At 45.0% G+C, this 18,468-nt stretch overlaps 1 protein-coding gene across 1 annotated transcript; it reads left to right on the forward strand.

Moving 5' to 3' along the window:
• Nucleotides 1-5,624: 5,624 nt before the first annotated feature.
• On the forward strand, nucleotides 5,625-14,554 carry LOC104382387 (p53 apoptosis effector related to PMP-22). The gene is made up of 3 exons (XM_086632044.1): nucleotides 5,625-5,835; nucleotides 13,525-13,668; nucleotides 14,319-14,554. The coding sequence occupies exons 1-3, from the start codon at nucleotides 5,625-5,627 to the stop codon at nucleotides 14,552-14,554; spliced, it is 591 nt and encodes a 196-aa protein (XP_086488170.1).
• The last annotated feature ends 3,914 nt before the right edge of the window (nucleotides 14,555-18,468 follow it).

Here is an 18,468-nt window from a genome sequence, read left to right on the forward strand (position 1 = left end):
TGACGAGAGCTGGTCAGAAAAATTACTTTGTTTTACATTCAGATAATGGCAGCTTTTTGGCACACGTGAGAAAATTGAAGTTTGGTCTGGAAATACTGTTGGAGTAGTTGTTGTGGGTTATACCAAGTACATCCCATCCCTGTCCTGTTTTATGGGTTGAATGACTACCTTGTTTTGGTGATGCTAATTAGGGATTATGGCTGTGATGCCTGAAGAGAGATTAAGTGGAATTAGGGCACTTGGACACATGGAGGAAAGTGAGCATAAGACGCTGCTAAAGGACAACACCCATGAATTATAAAATAATGGGATTTACAACAGGTATTCGGTCTGCGGACATTGCTTTTTTCCTAATGGTTTTAGCTCAGAGGTAAACAGGCTAGAAAAATATATTCAGACTAAATGGAAAAGGAAAGGTACACCAGTCCTAAGGGAGCTCCAAAAGCCATGCCCCATGGCTGCCTGCTGCAGGGAAGAGGGTTGCTCTTGGCACTGTGCTGCCCACCATGTCCATCCCCCCACGAAATCCACTTTTGGGAATCAACCTGCGGATTCCCACCAGCTCGTTTTAAAGCTGTCGCCATGAGAGCCCAGCCGTGCCCATCTGGGCTGGAGCTGATCCCTGACCTTCACTCAGCGCCGTTTGGTTTTCTCTGATAGCTGGGTGAATGATTGCCAGCAGTGGTAAATGATTTACTCCACGTAAAGCACCATCTACTAAATGGGCATATCCTAGAAGGGAAGAGAAAAAATATTGCTATGGAGCACCAAAGATTATGAAATTACCTAATTATTTGCATAATAAATAATTAAAGGTAACTGCAAGGTCCTGCACGTGGGTCGGGGCAATCCCAAGCACAAATACAGGCTGGGCGGAGAATGGATTGAGAGCAGCCCTGAGGAAAAGGACTTGGGAGTGCTGGTGGATGAGAAGCTCAACATGAGCCGGCACCGGGCGCTGGCAGCCCAGAAAGCAAATCGTATCCTGGGCTGTATCAAAAGAAGTGTGGCCAGCAGGTCGAGGGAGGTGATTCTGCCCCTCTGCTTTGCTCTCGTGAGACCCCACCTGGAATACTGTGTTCAGCTCTGGGGTCCTCAACACAAGAAGGACATGGAGCTGCTGGAGCGGGTCCAGAGGAGGCCACGAAGATGATCTGAGGGCTGGAGCACCTCTGCTATGAAGACAGGCTGAGAGAGTTGGGGCTGTTCAGCCTGGAGAAGAGAAGGCTCCGGGGTGATCTTATTGCAGCCTTCCAGTACTTAAAGAGGGCTACAGGAAAGCTGGAGAGGGACTTTTTACAAGGGTGTGTAGTGATAGGACAAGGGGCAATGGCTTTAAACTGAAATAGGGGAGATTTAGATTAGATATAAGGAAGAAATTTTTTACATTGAGGGTGGTGAGGCAGTGGAACAGGTTGCCCAGAGAAGTTGTGGATGCCTCATCCCTGGAAATGTTCAAGGCCAGGTTGGATGAGGCTTTGAGCATCCTGATCTAGGGGAAGGTGTCTCTGCCCGTGGCAGGGGGAGAAAGATGGGGAGAGGCTGTTCAGGAGGGCCAGTTATGATGGGACAAGGGGTAATGGTTTTAAAATAGAGGGAGGTAGGTTTAGGTTGGATATTAGGAAAAAATTTGTTACCCTGAGAGTTGTAGAACACTGGAACAGGTTGCCCAGAGAGGTGGTGGATGCTCCATCCCTGGAGACGTTCAAGGCCAGGTTGGACAAGGCCCTGAGCAACCTGATCTAGTTGGAGATATCCCTGTTCCTTGCAGGGGGGTTGGACTAGATGACCTTTGAAGGTCCCTTCCAGCCCTAACCATTCTATGATTCTATGATTCTATGATTTTTAAGGTCCCTTCCAAACCAAAACATTCAATGATTCTATGATAGTGGTGGTGAAAGAAGCTTATGATCCCTTTATCCATGGTAAAAGAAAAGTTTGTGAAAAGGGTCTCGATTTTCATAACTACAGAACACGTAGCTGTATTCATAGCCAAAGATAATGTACTTTTGACAGAGCAGCTTGATCCAGAATGCCCAGATAGATTCAGGCATTTTTGGTTGTTCAGTAAAGCAGCCCTCTAGTTTATTTTGTTAGTATTAGGGCATCTTTTCCTCATGATCATAGCACTACATGTTTCCCCTGCATGTATCATTGCAGCCCCACAGAGCTGAATCCTACCATCTGGTCTCTGTGAAGATGTGGGCTACACAGTCTGGAGGTGAGAAAAGCTACATATGTTGCTGGAGCTGCCTCTTTGGCTGCAGGAGGCACTGGTTTACCAGTTTGCTAGTTTTCCGCACTGCTAGATCCAAGCAACATCGGGACTGAAGGCAGATAACTTCATTGACTGTGTTGTAGGCCCTTGGTCACACAGAAAGAAATCTTTGTTGTATTATCTTCAGCTATATTTCCCAGTTGTTTAAAAGCCAGGTTTTTAAAAACAAAGAAGAAGAAGTTGTTTCTCTCTTGATGAGATCATTGGGAGCAGCAGGGTTGCTGATCTGAGCCGCTAATCCCAGAGGTGGGCTTGGAGGGGTTCGGTGTGATGTGGCACAGCGGGAACCAGGCTGCTCTTGGTGCTTCTCGTTGTGTGGCCCCAGCCACCGCAGCGTCCGGGTGCTAAGGCACCCCAGGTGCAGGCACAGCCTTGGGAAACCAGTTAATGCAAGTAATGAAAATGGCAGCCAGCTCTACGCTCCCATGTGAACTGGGGGAACTCTAACTTTTGACCTTGTGATGAAGCGAGCGTTTTCCTGAATGGTGCATTCCTACTCTATTTGTTGAAAAATTGATTAAATTTAACCTCCCTTCTCTTCCACAGCTCTTCCTTTTCGTGCTGCAGAAAATACCTTCTGTGTCTGCTTCTGAGGTGACTTGAGTGCTGACGGTGAGACTGCTGGAAAACCATCTCTCGGCACCACCCAAAGGAAGTTCTGCTGTAGTGACAAAAAGAGATGATCGTGGTGCCCAATTCTGCCCTTACTTCTCCTTTCTGCAAAAATTGTGTGCTGAGGAACTATGCTTGCAAGTAGTTCAGGCAAAATTTATTTACAGCTCTATTTTATAACTAATTTGGAATGAAAGCTGAACAGTGGGCATGACCATCAGGAACGAAGGAGGAAGATTATTTTGATTGTAGTGTGGTACTGAAGATTTGGTTAGATTTGAAAAGGACAAAATTATGGTAATCAAGGCTTTAAGAATAACACAAAGGTAGATTTGAATGGATATTGCAAGGAAACACTGGCAAGAACTGAAGGGTAGAAGAGGAGTTATGAACAGAACGTATTTGTGAGTAAAAGTATATATATGTGTGTGTAAAAGTATATATATGTATATATTATTAAACAGTAAATTGATACCTTGTCACAATGGAACTTACTATGCAGGAATATACAGGCCATTAACTTTTCAAAATAGGTGATTTAAAGCTAGATTAGACCTTAAAACTAGCCCTTCGTTATTTTGCCAGTCGATATGCACTTGCCAGTGAAAGCCCTTGAGACAGTTAAGTGGCAAGTGGTCCCTCAACAGTATTAAAAAATGGCAATTCTTAAAAACATCAACTTAAAAATACTCTTTTTTCAGTTTTTAGGAAATGTTACAATAATTCATAGCTATAGCTTTTCATTTGCACTCTTTGAAAAGCCACATGCTGTGCAGCAAATATGCAATCAATACTTTAAAGCTACTTTTTAACAGAAATTGTATATTTTAATTATTATTGATGGAATTAATACTTCTAACAGTCCTATTTTTCACTCACATTTGATTAACAAGTACATACAGGTACATACTTTCTAGATACGTATAGCATCCTAGATTTTTCTAGTGGAGACTTTGAGGATGATGTTGAGAGAGGGCCAGTAAAACTCTATGTGGTTTGAGATAACCTGCCTGAGATATTTGCAACTTGCCTATGGTGATATCACCTTATTGTTCTGGCTTTAGCATCATAATCCGTTCCCTGGCACTTGCCAGCAATTGGTACCCAAATGAGGTTCACCATCCCTACTCACAGGACATCTCCCTGAGTATCTTTTGAGGAATTGACATTGGGCACAATCTGAGCATGTTTGACATGGCTTTGACAAAATCCCATTTGATGCAATCGAATAAGACCTCATACACGCCTGTCCTCCATGAAACCCACGTATTCCTCCCAATCCACTGTTCTTTTTCAGCTCTTCAGAGGTGAAAGATTTGTCCTCCTACTGACCTCTTTGCTGAGAACTTGAATCCGCTCCAAGACTCGACCAAATGTGTGTGAGTTACGTGCCCAAAACACGTGCATCCCTATTCCTGTGACAGGCACCTCTCTGTTCATATGATGAGAGTTTGCACTGGTGCTGGGCAATGGGATGGCATGGAGAGATGTGTGTAGATCTTACTGTGGAGAAGTGTTTCTCCCATGACAGAAATTTTGGGTGTTCATTCATGCCGTGTGGCGGGAAAGCCTTCATTTTGGTCATCTTGGGGGTGCAACTCTAGACACGGGATGGGGAAAAGATCAGAGGGCATATGGGTCCTGAGTACCACTCCCGGACTGCGTCTGGCACAGCCTGGTTGGAGACCAGAGGACAATTGCAATCAAGCACTCATTAGACGGCCATTAGGAAACATGCATTTGTTTAACGCTGAGTTCCACGCCAGACAAGTGATGGCTTCCTTGTTAATAACGTCACATTCCCATCCTCAAATAATGCTTTGCTTTCTTCTCATTTGTGATAAAATTGTCCAAGAAGTGGGCAAGATGTTGACCTTTTCAACTGCAAAGCAACTTATTGGCAGCTTTTGGTACCTGATGTGGCTATCATCACTCTTACCGCCAACGTTGGGTAACATCGATGTCTAGTGACCAGAGAGGAGCAAGATGAGAAAAGATGGTGGGGAGGTAGCGGAAAGGCTCTTTACATTAGTATTGGGTGATAGAACAAGAGGAAATGGGTATAAGCTTAGTCAGGGGAGATTCAGGTTGGATGTTAGGCAATATTTCTTCTCTGAAAGGGTTGTCAGCCACTGGAATAGGCTGCCCAGGGAGGTGGTTGAGTCCCCATCCTGGATGTGTTTAAGAATAGGGTGGATGATCTACTTGGGGATATGGTTTAATGGGGATTAGGGATGGTTGGACTCGATGATCTCTAAGGTCTTTTCCAACCTAGAAATCTATGAATCTATGAATCTATGAGCTTCAACACCCAGGAGGAGGTTGAAGGGCTTGTGAAACCTAGCGAGAACCTAAAGTTTTTGCTGTGCTTACGTGCGGCGGTGGCGGGGCCACGACGGAGAAGCGGGAAGGTGTCAGCCAGCAAGGGGTTAAGTGCAAGGCTGAGCCCGGGTGGGACGGCAGGTCGGCGGGGCAGGGAGGGAGCCGGGGCAGAGCGAGGAGCGGGCCCGGCCCAGCCCCGCGCTCCCTCCTCTCTTCTCCTCTCCTCTCCTCCCCGCCGGCCCCACCGGTGGCGGCCGCCGCCAGGCTGAGTCAGAGGAATGTGGGTGGGACTCCCTCCTCCCCCGGCGCCTTAAAATCCCGCTCGGGCCGACGCGCCCGCAACTCGCCCGTGTCCCGGCGGAGCGTCCCCGCCGCGCTCGGGCTCGCTGGGTGTCCCCGCCGGCCGGGCAGGATGGTGGTGTGCGGCCTCGCCTGCTGGAGGTGCAGGTGGCTCCTGCCCCTGCTGCTGGGGCTGGCCATCATCATGGGCATCATCGCCCTGGCGGGCCGGGGCTGGCTGGAGTCCGAGTCGGAGCCCTACGTGCAGCAAGCGTCGCTGTGGGAGAGCTGCACGCGCGGCGAGGAGGACCTCAACTGGAGCTGCGTATCCCTCATGGACTACGGTAAGCGGGGAGCCCCCTGCCCTGCCCTCCGTGGGACCCCGGCCCCTGCCACCAGCTACACCCGGCGGCGGTGGGTGCAAAGCAGCGGGTTTGGCGGGCGCTCGCCCCCCTGGGCGAACGGTCGCCCCACCGCTCTTGGGGCGCGGCTGCTTTCTGGGACGGGCTTTGTCTTGCAGAACTGGTGCTAACGTCGGTTCGGGGCTTAAACCAGCAAAGAAATACAAAACCAGCAAAGGAATGCAGGTCCGGGCTGCTTCAGAGCAATCTTTTCTATTGGTACAACACTGAGAAGCCAGGGTGTTTTGTGTTGTTTTTTTTTTCTTTTAAAAGTTATTTTACAACCCAAGTAAAGAGAGCCAACTGGCCACAAGTGCCTTCAGCTCTTCAGTTCGCTTTCTCCCAACTCTCAGCAGGCTGTGGTCCCAGCAGCCGTGCCCAGCACTAACTAGCCAGCTCCCTCTTCCCATGCTGGTGACATTGCTGGTTGGAAGGTGAGCGTGGAAGCCTTCACACAGGGTGTCCTATGCAGAGCTGCACCTGGGCAATAGTGAAATTATCTTCTCCCAGCCTTCCGGAGGGAGGGAGCACCTTGATTTAACCCTGCTTGGCCAAGAGAATGCGGCTATTGGAATGCCTCCTGACCTGCAGCTTAAAATGGCCTGATGTAGGTTTGCAGACAGAAAAAATTGCTGTTTCCTCTGTATACCTCTTCCTTGCACTGGAACCTAAATCAAGGATAATCAAGTGTGCCTCTGTTTTAACTTGCTGAGCTGCTTTTATATCTGGCATCACCAGTGTAATATTCTTACCACACACTCCCAGTTTCTGAGTTTTTGGGGTACTTTTTGGTTTTTGCTAGAACACGTGGGTCTGATTACATCTCCTTTTCCCTCAAACAAAATACTTCTGGACAAATAAGCAGACCCACCTTAAGATCCTGGACAAGAGTACTTTGGGGACTGGGAGGCTGGAAGGGCGTGTTTCAGCTGGGAGAACTGGGACTGCTGCCCTGTGCAGATCCCTTGCTGTGCGAGCATGGCAGACCGACTTCCAGAAGCTTTCCATTGCGACACTCATGCATAGCTAAATCCTGAATACATCTCAAGAGCAGTGGCTTCATTTCTCAGCCAGGTGATGACTGCAGGTCTCACTGGAGGTGGAAGAAATCTGGCTAGTGATACAAAAATGCCCATCTCCCCCATTAGACAGAGAAGAAACGCTGGTGCAGCAAAGTTGCTGAAATTTGCATTGCACGGGGAAGAATTGCGAATGCAGTAGGGCTGCTGAAAGGAGCTTTCTCCTGCCCTGACACTGCTTCTGTCCCTGAGAACCAATGGGTGTGTGCTTTGCATCAGCCCTGAGCGTTGTGGGGCAAAAGCAACTTTCTGCTGTTTTTTCTAGTTAACAAGCTATCAAAGAAGAATAGTATTCTTGAGTTTGCTTATTTAAACCAAAATTTATTTAAATCCTTGGCTTATTTAGACCGACTTGGCTTTGCCTCTTCTCTGATTTTCCTGACATCAATGCCGCTGTCTACTCCAATACTAGTTACGTCTAGAGACGGGATGTACCGATTGAGTTCAGTTTTGATTTATTTTGTTTCCTTTTTTCTGTGCTAATGCAATTAGGCTCAAAATAGGTGAGGGCATTTACAAAGGAAAAAATGCCTAGCAGGCATTTACAGCCCTGCTGCAGGTAAATAAAAGTTAATTAATTGAGATGCATAACTTGTGTTTTGCATACAATAACTACTGTGCACTAACCATCCTGTGCTTCTCCTGACGAAATGAAAACTTCAGAGTGGATCTCCATTGACAGAAAGCTCCATTAGATGGTTTCTTAATTGAGTTGTGGCATGAGTACTAAGACAAGGAAGAGAAAAGCAGCCGAGTCACTTATTTTAAATGGGGGGAAAAGGAGCAGGAATAGACAAACAAAGATTTGCAAATAAGAATGTCTCCTAAACTGTATTACTTCTTAATGTTCCTTTGAAAATGCCACAGGAGAGGGAAGAAGTGGAAAGGGAAAATAAGAGCACGATGCCATTTAGTAGGGAGGGGAGGAAGGATTTTGTTTAGAGCTCTATACTGGTTTGCGTCTGGGAAGTACCTGACTGGCAGCGTCTGTGTGCTGTCAAAATGTTGCAACGCAGAGCTTCTGTGCTGCTGTAACATGACTCAAGATGACTTAGTCTGGACCATTGCAGGATTAAACTGTTGACTGTGTGTTTAAAAGATATCAGTAAGCCATCAGATATGACAAGGATTGTTTGCAATGTGGTTACTTGGAGAGGGTGGCTGGCTTTATAGTGATGAGGCTGTAAGTTTAGGAGCAATATTTGTGGGTGGCTGCATCCTCCCAGTTCTGAATGGCTGCTCCCAGGGACTTTGCCTGGAATTATCACAGTAAAAGATGGGTGTGTATGTGTGCGGTAAAGGTGATCCCATGGAGGTTAACACTTTGTTCTAACCCTAACAGCCAGTTAGTATTCATCAAGTACACAACAGCTGACTTAGAAAAAGGGAAGCATTCATCTGGATCCTTAGTAAGTGCCAAAGGAAAAAAATAATAATAATAAAAAAGGTGGAACCTAGAAGTAGAAGCCCAGCCTTTGTGAATCATGTTTCACCGCGTCTGTGCCACTGTACCTGTGTCCCTAGAGGTGTGGACTTTGATACCACGGATTACTAGTGAAGCTGGGTGCATGTGTTGACTTCACTGAGAGGCCTGGTAAATAAAGGAGGAACGTTACAGATACACACATCTTTCCAGTACGCCTCTTTTCGGGCATGCTTCTGTCTGATTTACGATGCCAGGATGTATTTGAGACAAACAAACCTAGTTTATAGTGTCAGCCGAGTGCAGGCACTCAGACAATGCTGATGGAAGAGGAGTAGCAGTTGTTTTCTGGTTGTAGACAAGGACACTGTTTATTGCAGCTCCCCGGTAGAAGATCCCAGGGACCAGGCCAGGCTGGTGTCCCTGCCAGTGGGCTTTGCCAGCCCCTGGGCAGACACATTTCCACTGCTAGCAACCCACAGGCGTTAAAAGCTGGCGATTTAAAGGCTTGTGCCTGTCGTGAGCTCCCTGCAGAGCCAAGTGGCCGAAGCCCAGTTTGTACTAGTGGGCTTTTATTTAGTAGTTTGGTAGCATAGCAGTTGCTTTTCCTCCTAAAGCCAAAACAGAGCTGTGACTTTCCGTATTAATTCCCAGCCAGTCTGCCCAGCAAACCTTTGATTCTGTGCTGTCCTGTGCTTGTGGTGGGTATGCACATACCTTCCCTTCACCAGTCATGCTGCCATGGCAGTTTGGACATTATGTGAGCAAGAAGGTATTACTGACAGTGCTCTCTTGCTCGCAGTCCACTACTTTTTTGTTTTGTCAACAAAAGTAGGTATTTTTGGGCATTCTGTGTAATGGGCTCTCAAGGTGGAATGAGAATTGCTACTGCCATTTAGATAGAGAAAAATATATCTACAGTGTAAAAACATGCCTCATCCATACATGTCATGGTAAAAAAATTCTACCCGAGGATTCCAGTTATTCCCAAGCTAATAAACTAGCTTCTGCTTTTGTAAGTAAGTGAACAAAGATGAGAAGGGCTTGTTAATTCAAATCCTGTAGCAGTTCATCATCCTGCTAGACTATTTTCCCAGTCCTTTTATTCATTTCTAAAGGGAAATCTAGATTTAAATATCTTGCCTTGTAAAGCTTTCATCTCCTCTCTGGTGAGGCTCAGGCACAGTCAAATAAAATCAGGAAATACACCTAACACTAAGGCTCTCTTGCTTTTTTATAATTTCATCATATTACTGTTGCTCATCATCAAGTTTAAATAATCCTAACCCCTCCTAGTTATTTGCACGATAATGTTTGCAGCTTAGTTGCTTTCTATAGTCATCATTAATCAAGCTATGTAATAAAACTCTTAATCCTTCCTAATAATTATAGACCTTCAGCCCCCAAACAGTAGTTTGGTCAGTTTTTTAATGTTCTTTCAATACTACCTAATTGATAAATACTTTTCTGCTGATTAGATGTGAAGAACTTGAGTCTTTGAGGCAAAGCTGACATGAGAATGCTAATGCGTTGCAGAACTGTTGTTCTGCTTTTCTGCTCTCTTATTCTTTTGCTCTCTTATTTATGCAGCCCCAAAATTACTATGGTGTTATTGTTTGATTTCATAAACAGACATTATATTTGTGGCTATTTTGAGTAAGAAATACTCCCTCTTCCAAATGAAGAGACCTGAGAGTTTTCTGTTTTTATGGAAAACGTACGTTCTGGCTAAATGTCTCATGATTCCACGAGCACAAACCAGCTATAAACTGGGGCCAGTATGTCTTTCTCTGGGTGTGAGCAGGTCTCTCCAGCTCTTAAGGCAGCAGTGAGAGTGTAAACCTGCACCTCTCGCCTCCTGGCAGCTGGGAGCTGTAGGTGGAGGATCTTGCGGAGACGGAGAGCTGGGTGCCTGCGGGGGCTCAGTCAGCTCTCGGGAGTCGTTGTCAGGAGAAGGAGCTGGGAAAGCCCAACTTGACAGGTATGGGAATGAGGGGGATCCTGCATGGAGAAACATCAGTTTCAGTTGGAGCCCTGCAGCAGCCTCTCTGTTGAAAGCTCTCCCAGTCAGTGGGGGTTTGTGTGGGAAAGCCACGTTCCAGGGCTGCACCCTACGCTTGGTGAGGGTTCAGCCTCCCACCTTGACCTCTTCTGTCAGTCACTTTTAATCATAGATCACGGAATGGTTTGGGTTGGAAGGGACCTCAAAGATCATCTAGTTCCAACGCCCCTGCCATGAGCAGGGACACCCTCCACTACACCAGGTTGCCCAAAGCCTCATCCAACCCGGCCTTGAAACACTTGTGAAAGACTTGACTTAATGAAAGACTTGTGGTTAATTTTTTGAGAGTTCTCTTCCATTGGTTATAGATTTAAGTCCAGAGCTTCTCGCTGCTCTTCCTGTGACTCTCACTGGTGCTCATGTGGCAGGCTGGCTGTTTTCCATGGCTGTTGTCTAGTCTAGCCCAGAGTAGACCCATCCAGTGCTGTGGCCAGCACCTGTGACTCAGTCTTATCAGTATCAACTGGCTGATAACTGCTGCTGGAGAAGATAATCCAGCAGGAGGAGAGGAAAGTATGGGGTCACCAGCACTGAGCTATGTCACACGTGAGCACAAAACCTACTGAATTTCATAATGGTAGTGCCTACTACTGTCCTGTTTCTGAAGACCTGAGACAAAGCTGGGCTTAATATTAATCTTCCCGACAAGACATGTCTTACAGCTATGTGTGTTGTCATTTTTGTATCGCCAGAGACAAGAAAATAAGTCACTGTGAGCAGAGCCAGGGCTGACCTGTATCCAAAAGCTTGTTGTGTTTGTAAAGTAAGCACAGAGGATATGGAAAGAGCAGAGAGTGCACTGGGGGCTTTCTGACTTGTATCTCCTCCGGTCATGTTTGTGTTGCACCAAACCTCAAGGTGTCTAGCCTGCAGGTATATTTGAGTTTGCAACCGAAATTTGATCAGGCAGATGCCAGACATGACTTCCTATGCTGTGCCAGCATATGTAGTGCATCTGAACGGGAATGTACTTTGATAACTAAATGTCACTTCTTCTTGTTGTGCTTTTTTTCTTAATAGGGCAAATGTCGATAAATAGCGTTGCTAGGTCATTTAGTCTGAATCACTTTTCCTGGGCTAGCTGTGTGTAATGGTTAAATATCCCTTTATATTAGTTATCCTTAAATAAACCCTATTGTGGAGACAGTAGCCAGTACCTGCGTTAGGTACATCAGAGAATATTTTGTATGAAAAGATTTTATCGGACCACTGACGTAGCTTTAATCTCCAGACACTCATCAGGTGTCCTCCTCTCTCTTCACCCTGCAGCACTCTTGGGGAAGGTGTATGAAATACACAAGACTGGCTGAAGGAGAACCAATTTGAAAAGTTTTTGCTGTCTTGAGTAGCTCCAAGAAGGGGGAGAGGAAAGAAAACCCTTTTCCTTACCCTTTCTATGCCAGCATGACTGTCTTCAGGGGGCGACGGTGGTGGTTGGGGGTTTTGGGCTGAAATCTGGCTGGTGGATGGCTGCTGTATTTCACTTTTGCTATCGGAACGGGGGGAAAGAAACCAGTTCAGACTAATCTAGTGAAAATAGCTGTAAAACAATGCTTTGCTTTCAGGGACCAAATTGATGTAGGTAGTAGAGGTGTCTGAGATAGTTTTACTGCGTTCTCTGACTCAAATTACTAGCTTTTCCCCATTTATGCAACTAGTGGAGTATGTGGGTTGAGGTGGAGGATTTTAACTCTTTAGGAAAAGGTTCCCTGTCTTACCGCCTTTTTCCTCTTAGTTTTTGCACAGAAAGAATGAAGGGTATGCTGAGAGGAGAGTGTCTCCTGAGTCGCTTCAGCTGTGTTGGAACAGACAGCTCTGATGAAAGACAGATTTTTTTTTTTTTTTTTTGGAAAATATTCTGACCTAGATCTCGCCGTTCTCTTTATTCCTACGTTAGAGGGAGCTCGGGATCTGGCCCTACCTCTGTCTGAATATATGAAAGTAGAAACCCATGTTATGCAGATGTGGAAAGTGAGCTGTGATGACTGCTGACTGGGAAACAAAGCACTAGCCTGTATGGTTTAGCCCATGTGGGCAAGTCTCCTGCCTCCAGGGCAGGAACACCTTTGCTTGGTTGTTGTTTGCATTGGGCTCACCTGAACTCCTTGCTTGGTTTCTAAAGATGACAGAGTCTGGCCTTTCCCCAAGCTCATGTTACTGTGAAAGGGGAATTGCTGGCTGGGTGGGTTTTTTGGGAGGTTTTCTTGCCTTTATTGCTCTGGCCTTGGCCACTGTGGTGGGTGAGTGCAGTGCTGGTGTAGCTCTGCTGGGATAAGGCCACTTGCTTTGTGTCTGAGCCTCTCTAGCCTGCAGTTGCTCGGTGCCGTTGCTTGAACCTAAGACTCTGCGCCACCCCATCCCATCACACATCAAAGTAATGATTCAAAGAGGACTCCTCCAGTCTACCTCTGACTCTGCTGTCTCTCCTCTACTGCTACATTTTAGCTGTTTCTAAAATCTTTTCAGCTGTGAATAGATAATTATCTTCAAGAGCTTTCTCTCTCTCTTTGTCATCTCTCACTTCAGCGATTCCAACTGTTTCTTTTTGGTCATACTAATTTTATTCCACATGCTTTATTCTTGTCATAAACAAACAGGCAAGATGCTGGGTGCTGACACCACTTACTATTTCCCAGCAATTATCTACCCTCTTGTCTGCTCTCATGCTTCCCCATGCATGGAAGTGGTTTTGTAAACTTGCATGTCAAACAGGAACGATAACGACAAAGTACGTTCTCAGGGTTTGTGTGCTCTGTCTGCTTAGATGTCTGTTAATCTCTTACAGATATGGATTTTGGAGATGTTACCTCCATTACCATGCTGCACTGTATCCCCCTTTTCAGCAGGACGAGTTGGCGGGCAGGGAGTTCTGTGCTGCTCCGCCAGCGATGGTGCCTCTCTGTTGTGCAGTTGTGTGCTTTGAAGACATCCAGTATTGCTTTGACATAGGCATTCTCCCTGTAGTTACAGGATTTCAACAAAAAATAATTAAAGGAAACCAAAGACTTGCAGTGACCTACAGTTCAGTGCACTGCTGTGTGTAACATGTTTCTCGTTTTCTTTTCAAGGATGGGGGAGAGCAGCAGCTGCCACCTACCTCGTCGGCTTCGTGATCCTGGTCATCTGTTTTGCCCTGGCAGTCATTGCGTTCTCAATCGAGATACTCCGCTTCAACTTTGTGCGAGGAATTGGAGGCTTGCTCTTTGTTGTTGGTAAGGCTGGGCACAAAGGCAAGGCTGTTTTAGATGTGAAACAAGCATCAGCAGGAAAACATGCTAGATGGAGCCTCCCTTATGAAATAAGCTGTCTTTGTCTGGTTTATGACTCATTTTCGTGGGAAACAAGGGAAGGTTGATTAATGCTCTGAGAAGATAATGGTTAGGGAAGCTGCAGTGGCCTCTGCCAGTTAGCACTTTCCCAACAGCAGTGTATGGGAGCAACCAATGCCAGTGACCCTGCATGTCACGAGCTGAGACTTAGGAGCTAAGCGCCCCAGGTGCTTCCCACCTTCCCCAGGGGAGGAGGAGCAGTGACAGGGCTACGGTACAAGCAGGAGGTACCTGGCTCCGCAGGGATCAGGGTGCTTGGCTATAGGAAAGGGCTGGTCATGACACGCAGGTATGTGCCTTAGCAACCTGGCAATGTCAGCCGTAGCTGCTGCAGTCAGATAGGCATGGGGATCTGCCTGGGCCAGAAGTCATGTACCTCTGTAAGAATGCAGATTTGATTGTAGAACTGAAGCTAATTCTTATGTATCTTAAAGGATAGATACACAGTTATCTCCAGGTGCCTTTTTTAGTGGGAAATGTAATACATTCATTGTCATTTACTCCTGCTTTTCTTTCTTGCTTTCTTTCTCTAGCTGCGTTCCAGATCATAGGCTTGGTCATCTACCCAGTGAAATTCGTAGAAGAAATTCAACTGACGGGAGATAATATGTTCAGCTGGGCCTATGGCTTTGGCTGGGCCAGCACTGTTGTTGTAATAGGTTGTGCTTTCTTCTTCTGTTGCCTCCCCAACTGGGAAGATGAAGTCCTGGGAAACATCAAGCCTACCTATTACTACTCCTCCCCAGAGAGAGCACCATACTTAAATTGAAAGATTAAATCCGAGTACAATCAACTGTCAAAAGAACAGAGGAGCACCTCTGATGTAAATTTGGTGCGATTATAGGAGACTGAAAAAACCCACCTTATCTGCCCAGAGTATTTCTTAATAGCCTTGGCAATAAATTAGTAAAAACATTGGCACCTTTAAGCAAGTAGCTTTTTACCTAAAGTATTATTTATGTATTCTCATGTCGATTTTGTTTGGGTGGTTTACTTGCTCCTTCCCCTCCCAACTTGAGTCATCCTTATTTTATTCAAACATTTACTTATGAATAAAGATGTAGTGTTTCAAGTGTAGAAAGGAAGAGGAGAGATTTTAAACAACCCCTCAGAGGGACCTGCAAATTATTTTATTTTCACTTCTGACAAAATTGCCTTAAATGGAACTAGAAAAAAACAACCTTCCAAAGAATGCCTCTTCTTCCACCAAAGTCAGTCCCAAGGGAGGAACTTCCCTGAGACTGTCACAGTCACTTGCTGCCTGAGAATCTCTTCTCATGCCTGTTACTGGACTATTGTTGACTATTAGCTATTTGAAATAAATTTTAGTTTTATTTTCCACCAAGTGGTGCTGTTAAATGGAGATCTCCTCTAAAGCATGGAGCTGGTGTGCTTGACAGTGGCTAATGTAACATTTACTGGTGTTTTTGTGGCCTCTGCAGGACTTGTGATGGAGCCACATATCTTTTAATATACGCTGTCACAGAGAGAATCAATGAACTTTCAGATATTAAACTACATATATTTTTACATGGTGTTTGAGGGATGCTGATTTGGAAAATACCTACTTCTGAGTAGAAACATACACTGTTCTTCATGTCTACCTTTTTAAACTGTAGTGTTTTATTTGTCAGCTGTGCTTTGGAGGGAAATCTTAGCATAAGGTATTGGAAACCTCCAAAAGATTCTAAAGCACTCTGTAAGTATTCCAGAGTTTAGTAAACTTGAGGATGCTTTCTGAGTCACTAGGGATAACAGATAAAAATGGGAAATCAGTTCTGCGAGCAATTTATATATGCAAACTTCCTACAGACACCCATCTTGGAGAGTAACCTGGCTGGCTCCTAGCTTGTATTTCTGGAGCCAGCAATTCCAAACAAGTATTCCAGCGAGGCAGAGCCGTGTCTATGTTGGTCATGGACCTGCAGCAGCTTACAGCAGATTTAATTATGGTCTATAATCTTTGTCAGAGCTTTCTTCAGCTGGGGAAGAAGAAGGAAGAGGCTTATTTGTGGAGCTCCTCTTCCAGCCATGGGGGAAGTAGCTCTGGCAGAGACAGATTTCTGAGGGGGGTGCAGGTGGGGTGGAAAGCAAATGCTACGTGTTATTCTGTGAAACAAGCAGCTGGGGACTTACTTCCTACTCTCTTGAACCCAGTACTTAAAAGAGGGTAAGTGTGTGGATATATGTATTCATGCACATGTACAAAATAGAACTTACAAAGCCTTAACCAGCATACTGTAAAGCTAAAGTAACTTACAACTAAGCTTTTTTTAGTGCCCAATACTTCTTGTATTATATATTGTACAGCTTTCTGTTTTGTAACACCTTTTTTAATTTGGTAATTCTACATAACTGCATATGATCCAGTTTTGGAAAGGACAGGTGACTTCTGAAGGTCCTCTCCAGGACTGTGTTTTGTAACTTTACAGAGCATAGACACCTGCAGGCTTCAGACCTGTGTTACAAGCTCAGTCATGGCATATACAATCAACTGTATTTATGATTCTTGATGAAGAGACCCCTGTGACAAATGTATTTTAAAAAAAAAAAAATTTCCTTTTCTGTACAGTACTGGCCGGTGGGAATACTGTCTAGATTTATCTGTATCATGAATAATGATAGTACCTACTTTCTAGTGAATTCAAAACACAGCAGAGAATCCCAAGTCTGGAAAATCCTTGCACAGCCAAAGCTGAGAAGGAGAAAAAACATAAGAAAATGGACACGTTTCCTAATGAGAGGGAGGATGGTATGGTAATGGGGTGTAGCATAAGTTAAATCTTTTGTATGTTTTTTTTACGAGTGTTGTCATGACTTGTCAAAAAAGCACAAATGTAAAATAAACTTGGCTCTCGATGTACTGGGAGGGGTAGAAACATAACCAGCATGTTACACAATTATGATGTTTGGGAGAAAGCGATTGCAAATAGTCATTAATTACTCTCAAGTGATACTAATGTATGTGGCACTCCTTTCAAATGTGGTGGCTTAATTAAAACTGTTTTAACTGACAGTTGTAGAAGCTTGGTGGTGTTTGTGGTTCCTGGATTCATTTCATAAATTCAAGCAAATAGCCACTCTTTACTTCTCTTAACGTGAATATCAGTATCTATGAAGTGTCAGATTAATAAAATGAAGTTAAAGACCTCGTATGTCCAGGAGACAACAACTTCATTTTCAAGTCAAATCAGCTTGGATATACACTGCAGAACACGTCTGTGTGCGTTCAGCAGAAGAGCCAGGTATAGAAAGCTCTTTGCTGAGCCAAACCCTCTGAAATCACAATTTGGCAGGGAACTCCAGGCATTTTAAATACATAACGGACTACAGGAGGTCTCAGATGTGGGATGCCTGGTTTTTTAATCAAAGTTGTGCCAAGTACCTTTCCTGCACTGATCAAGAACTTTAAATAGCAAGAGAAAGCATGGAATTCTCGCCTGCTATTTTCAGTGGGAGACTGCACTTCTGGGATTAGAAACCTTCCCATTTCTAACCTCAGATTATGTTTGGCCCACATACAGCCCTGTGCTAGTGATGTTCTGTGTCTAGAACTACTCTTTTTTCCTCTGTTTTTACAGAGAGCAAATCTCTCAGCCACCGCTGTCTTAAACCAGCCTGCAGCTTCTGATTTCTGGAAAGAGGAGTTCACCATTCTCCTGATTTTTTTAGCTGTCCTCTTCCTTAAATGTCTTAGTTTTAAAACACACTGAGCACCCTGAATTTTGGCAGCTTGCATGGGTTCCTTTTGGGTTTGGGGTTTTCCCCTCCCTCCTTTAATTACTCTTAATTTTAAAATGCAGTTAGGAAAAATACTTTTGTTCCTTTTCGATTTTCCTAAATGCTTGGAAGATAATCAGAGGGTTTGTATAATGCCCGTTTTTTTGGCATGAAGGACATTTGGACTCTTGTTTACCTACCAGTGTGTGTTCAGCTGCAGCCTAAATCTCTGTTCGCTCCAATCCACTGAGCAACTCCAGCGAGCTTTGGGCTGTAGGGTAGCTCCTTCCGACCTAACCCTGGCAAGGAGAGAGCAAGTCAGGAGCATCTGAGCACACTCAGCTCTTGTCTCGGGGGGAGTTATGAGCAATCAAAAACATGCATGACTGGCTGCTGGGGAGGGTTAATTGACCTTAATGGGATGATTAATGCTCAAATCTCATGGATATGGGAAACAGCTGCCGCACCCCACTGGGATTTTTTATTTGTAGTTGACGTAACAAGTGACTAATTTTTTAGACAATTCCTTGACAAGGTAAAATTCCTAAGAAGTATTCACCTGACCTTTCCATCCTGCATCTAAGGACTTGTGGACCTAGAATACATACATAAATCAAGACAGTGTAGTAACAGATCACTGAAGGTATTTTTTTTTGTGGGGGAGGGTTGTTATGGTGATAAGCACTACAGAAACAAAACACCCACGTACAAAAGGGAAAGGTTGCACACACAATAAAAGAATTGCTGAGATCACTGAGCACTTTTGAATTAACGATGAACGAAGCACATACATCAATGGAAACCAAATGCTTTAGGAGATTCCCAACAGCCGAGAGAGCTGAGGTACTGGTCCCACAACACAGAGCAGTGGAGGTTACTGGCAATATGGAATAGCATCCTGAAAAGAACGGAGTTTTCAGTGCTAGCAGGTGGAGGTGCAAAGATTCTAAAACGAGCTTGGGA

The sequence above is a fragment of the Tauraco erythrolophus genome, chromosome 2 (genome assembly GCF_009769465.1).
Source record: "Tauraco erythrolophus isolate bTauEry1 chromosome 2, bTauEry1.pri, whole genome shotgun sequence".
Classification (NCBI taxonomy): Eukaryota; Metazoa; Chordata; class Aves; order Musophagiformes; family Musophagidae; genus Tauraco; species Tauraco erythrolophus.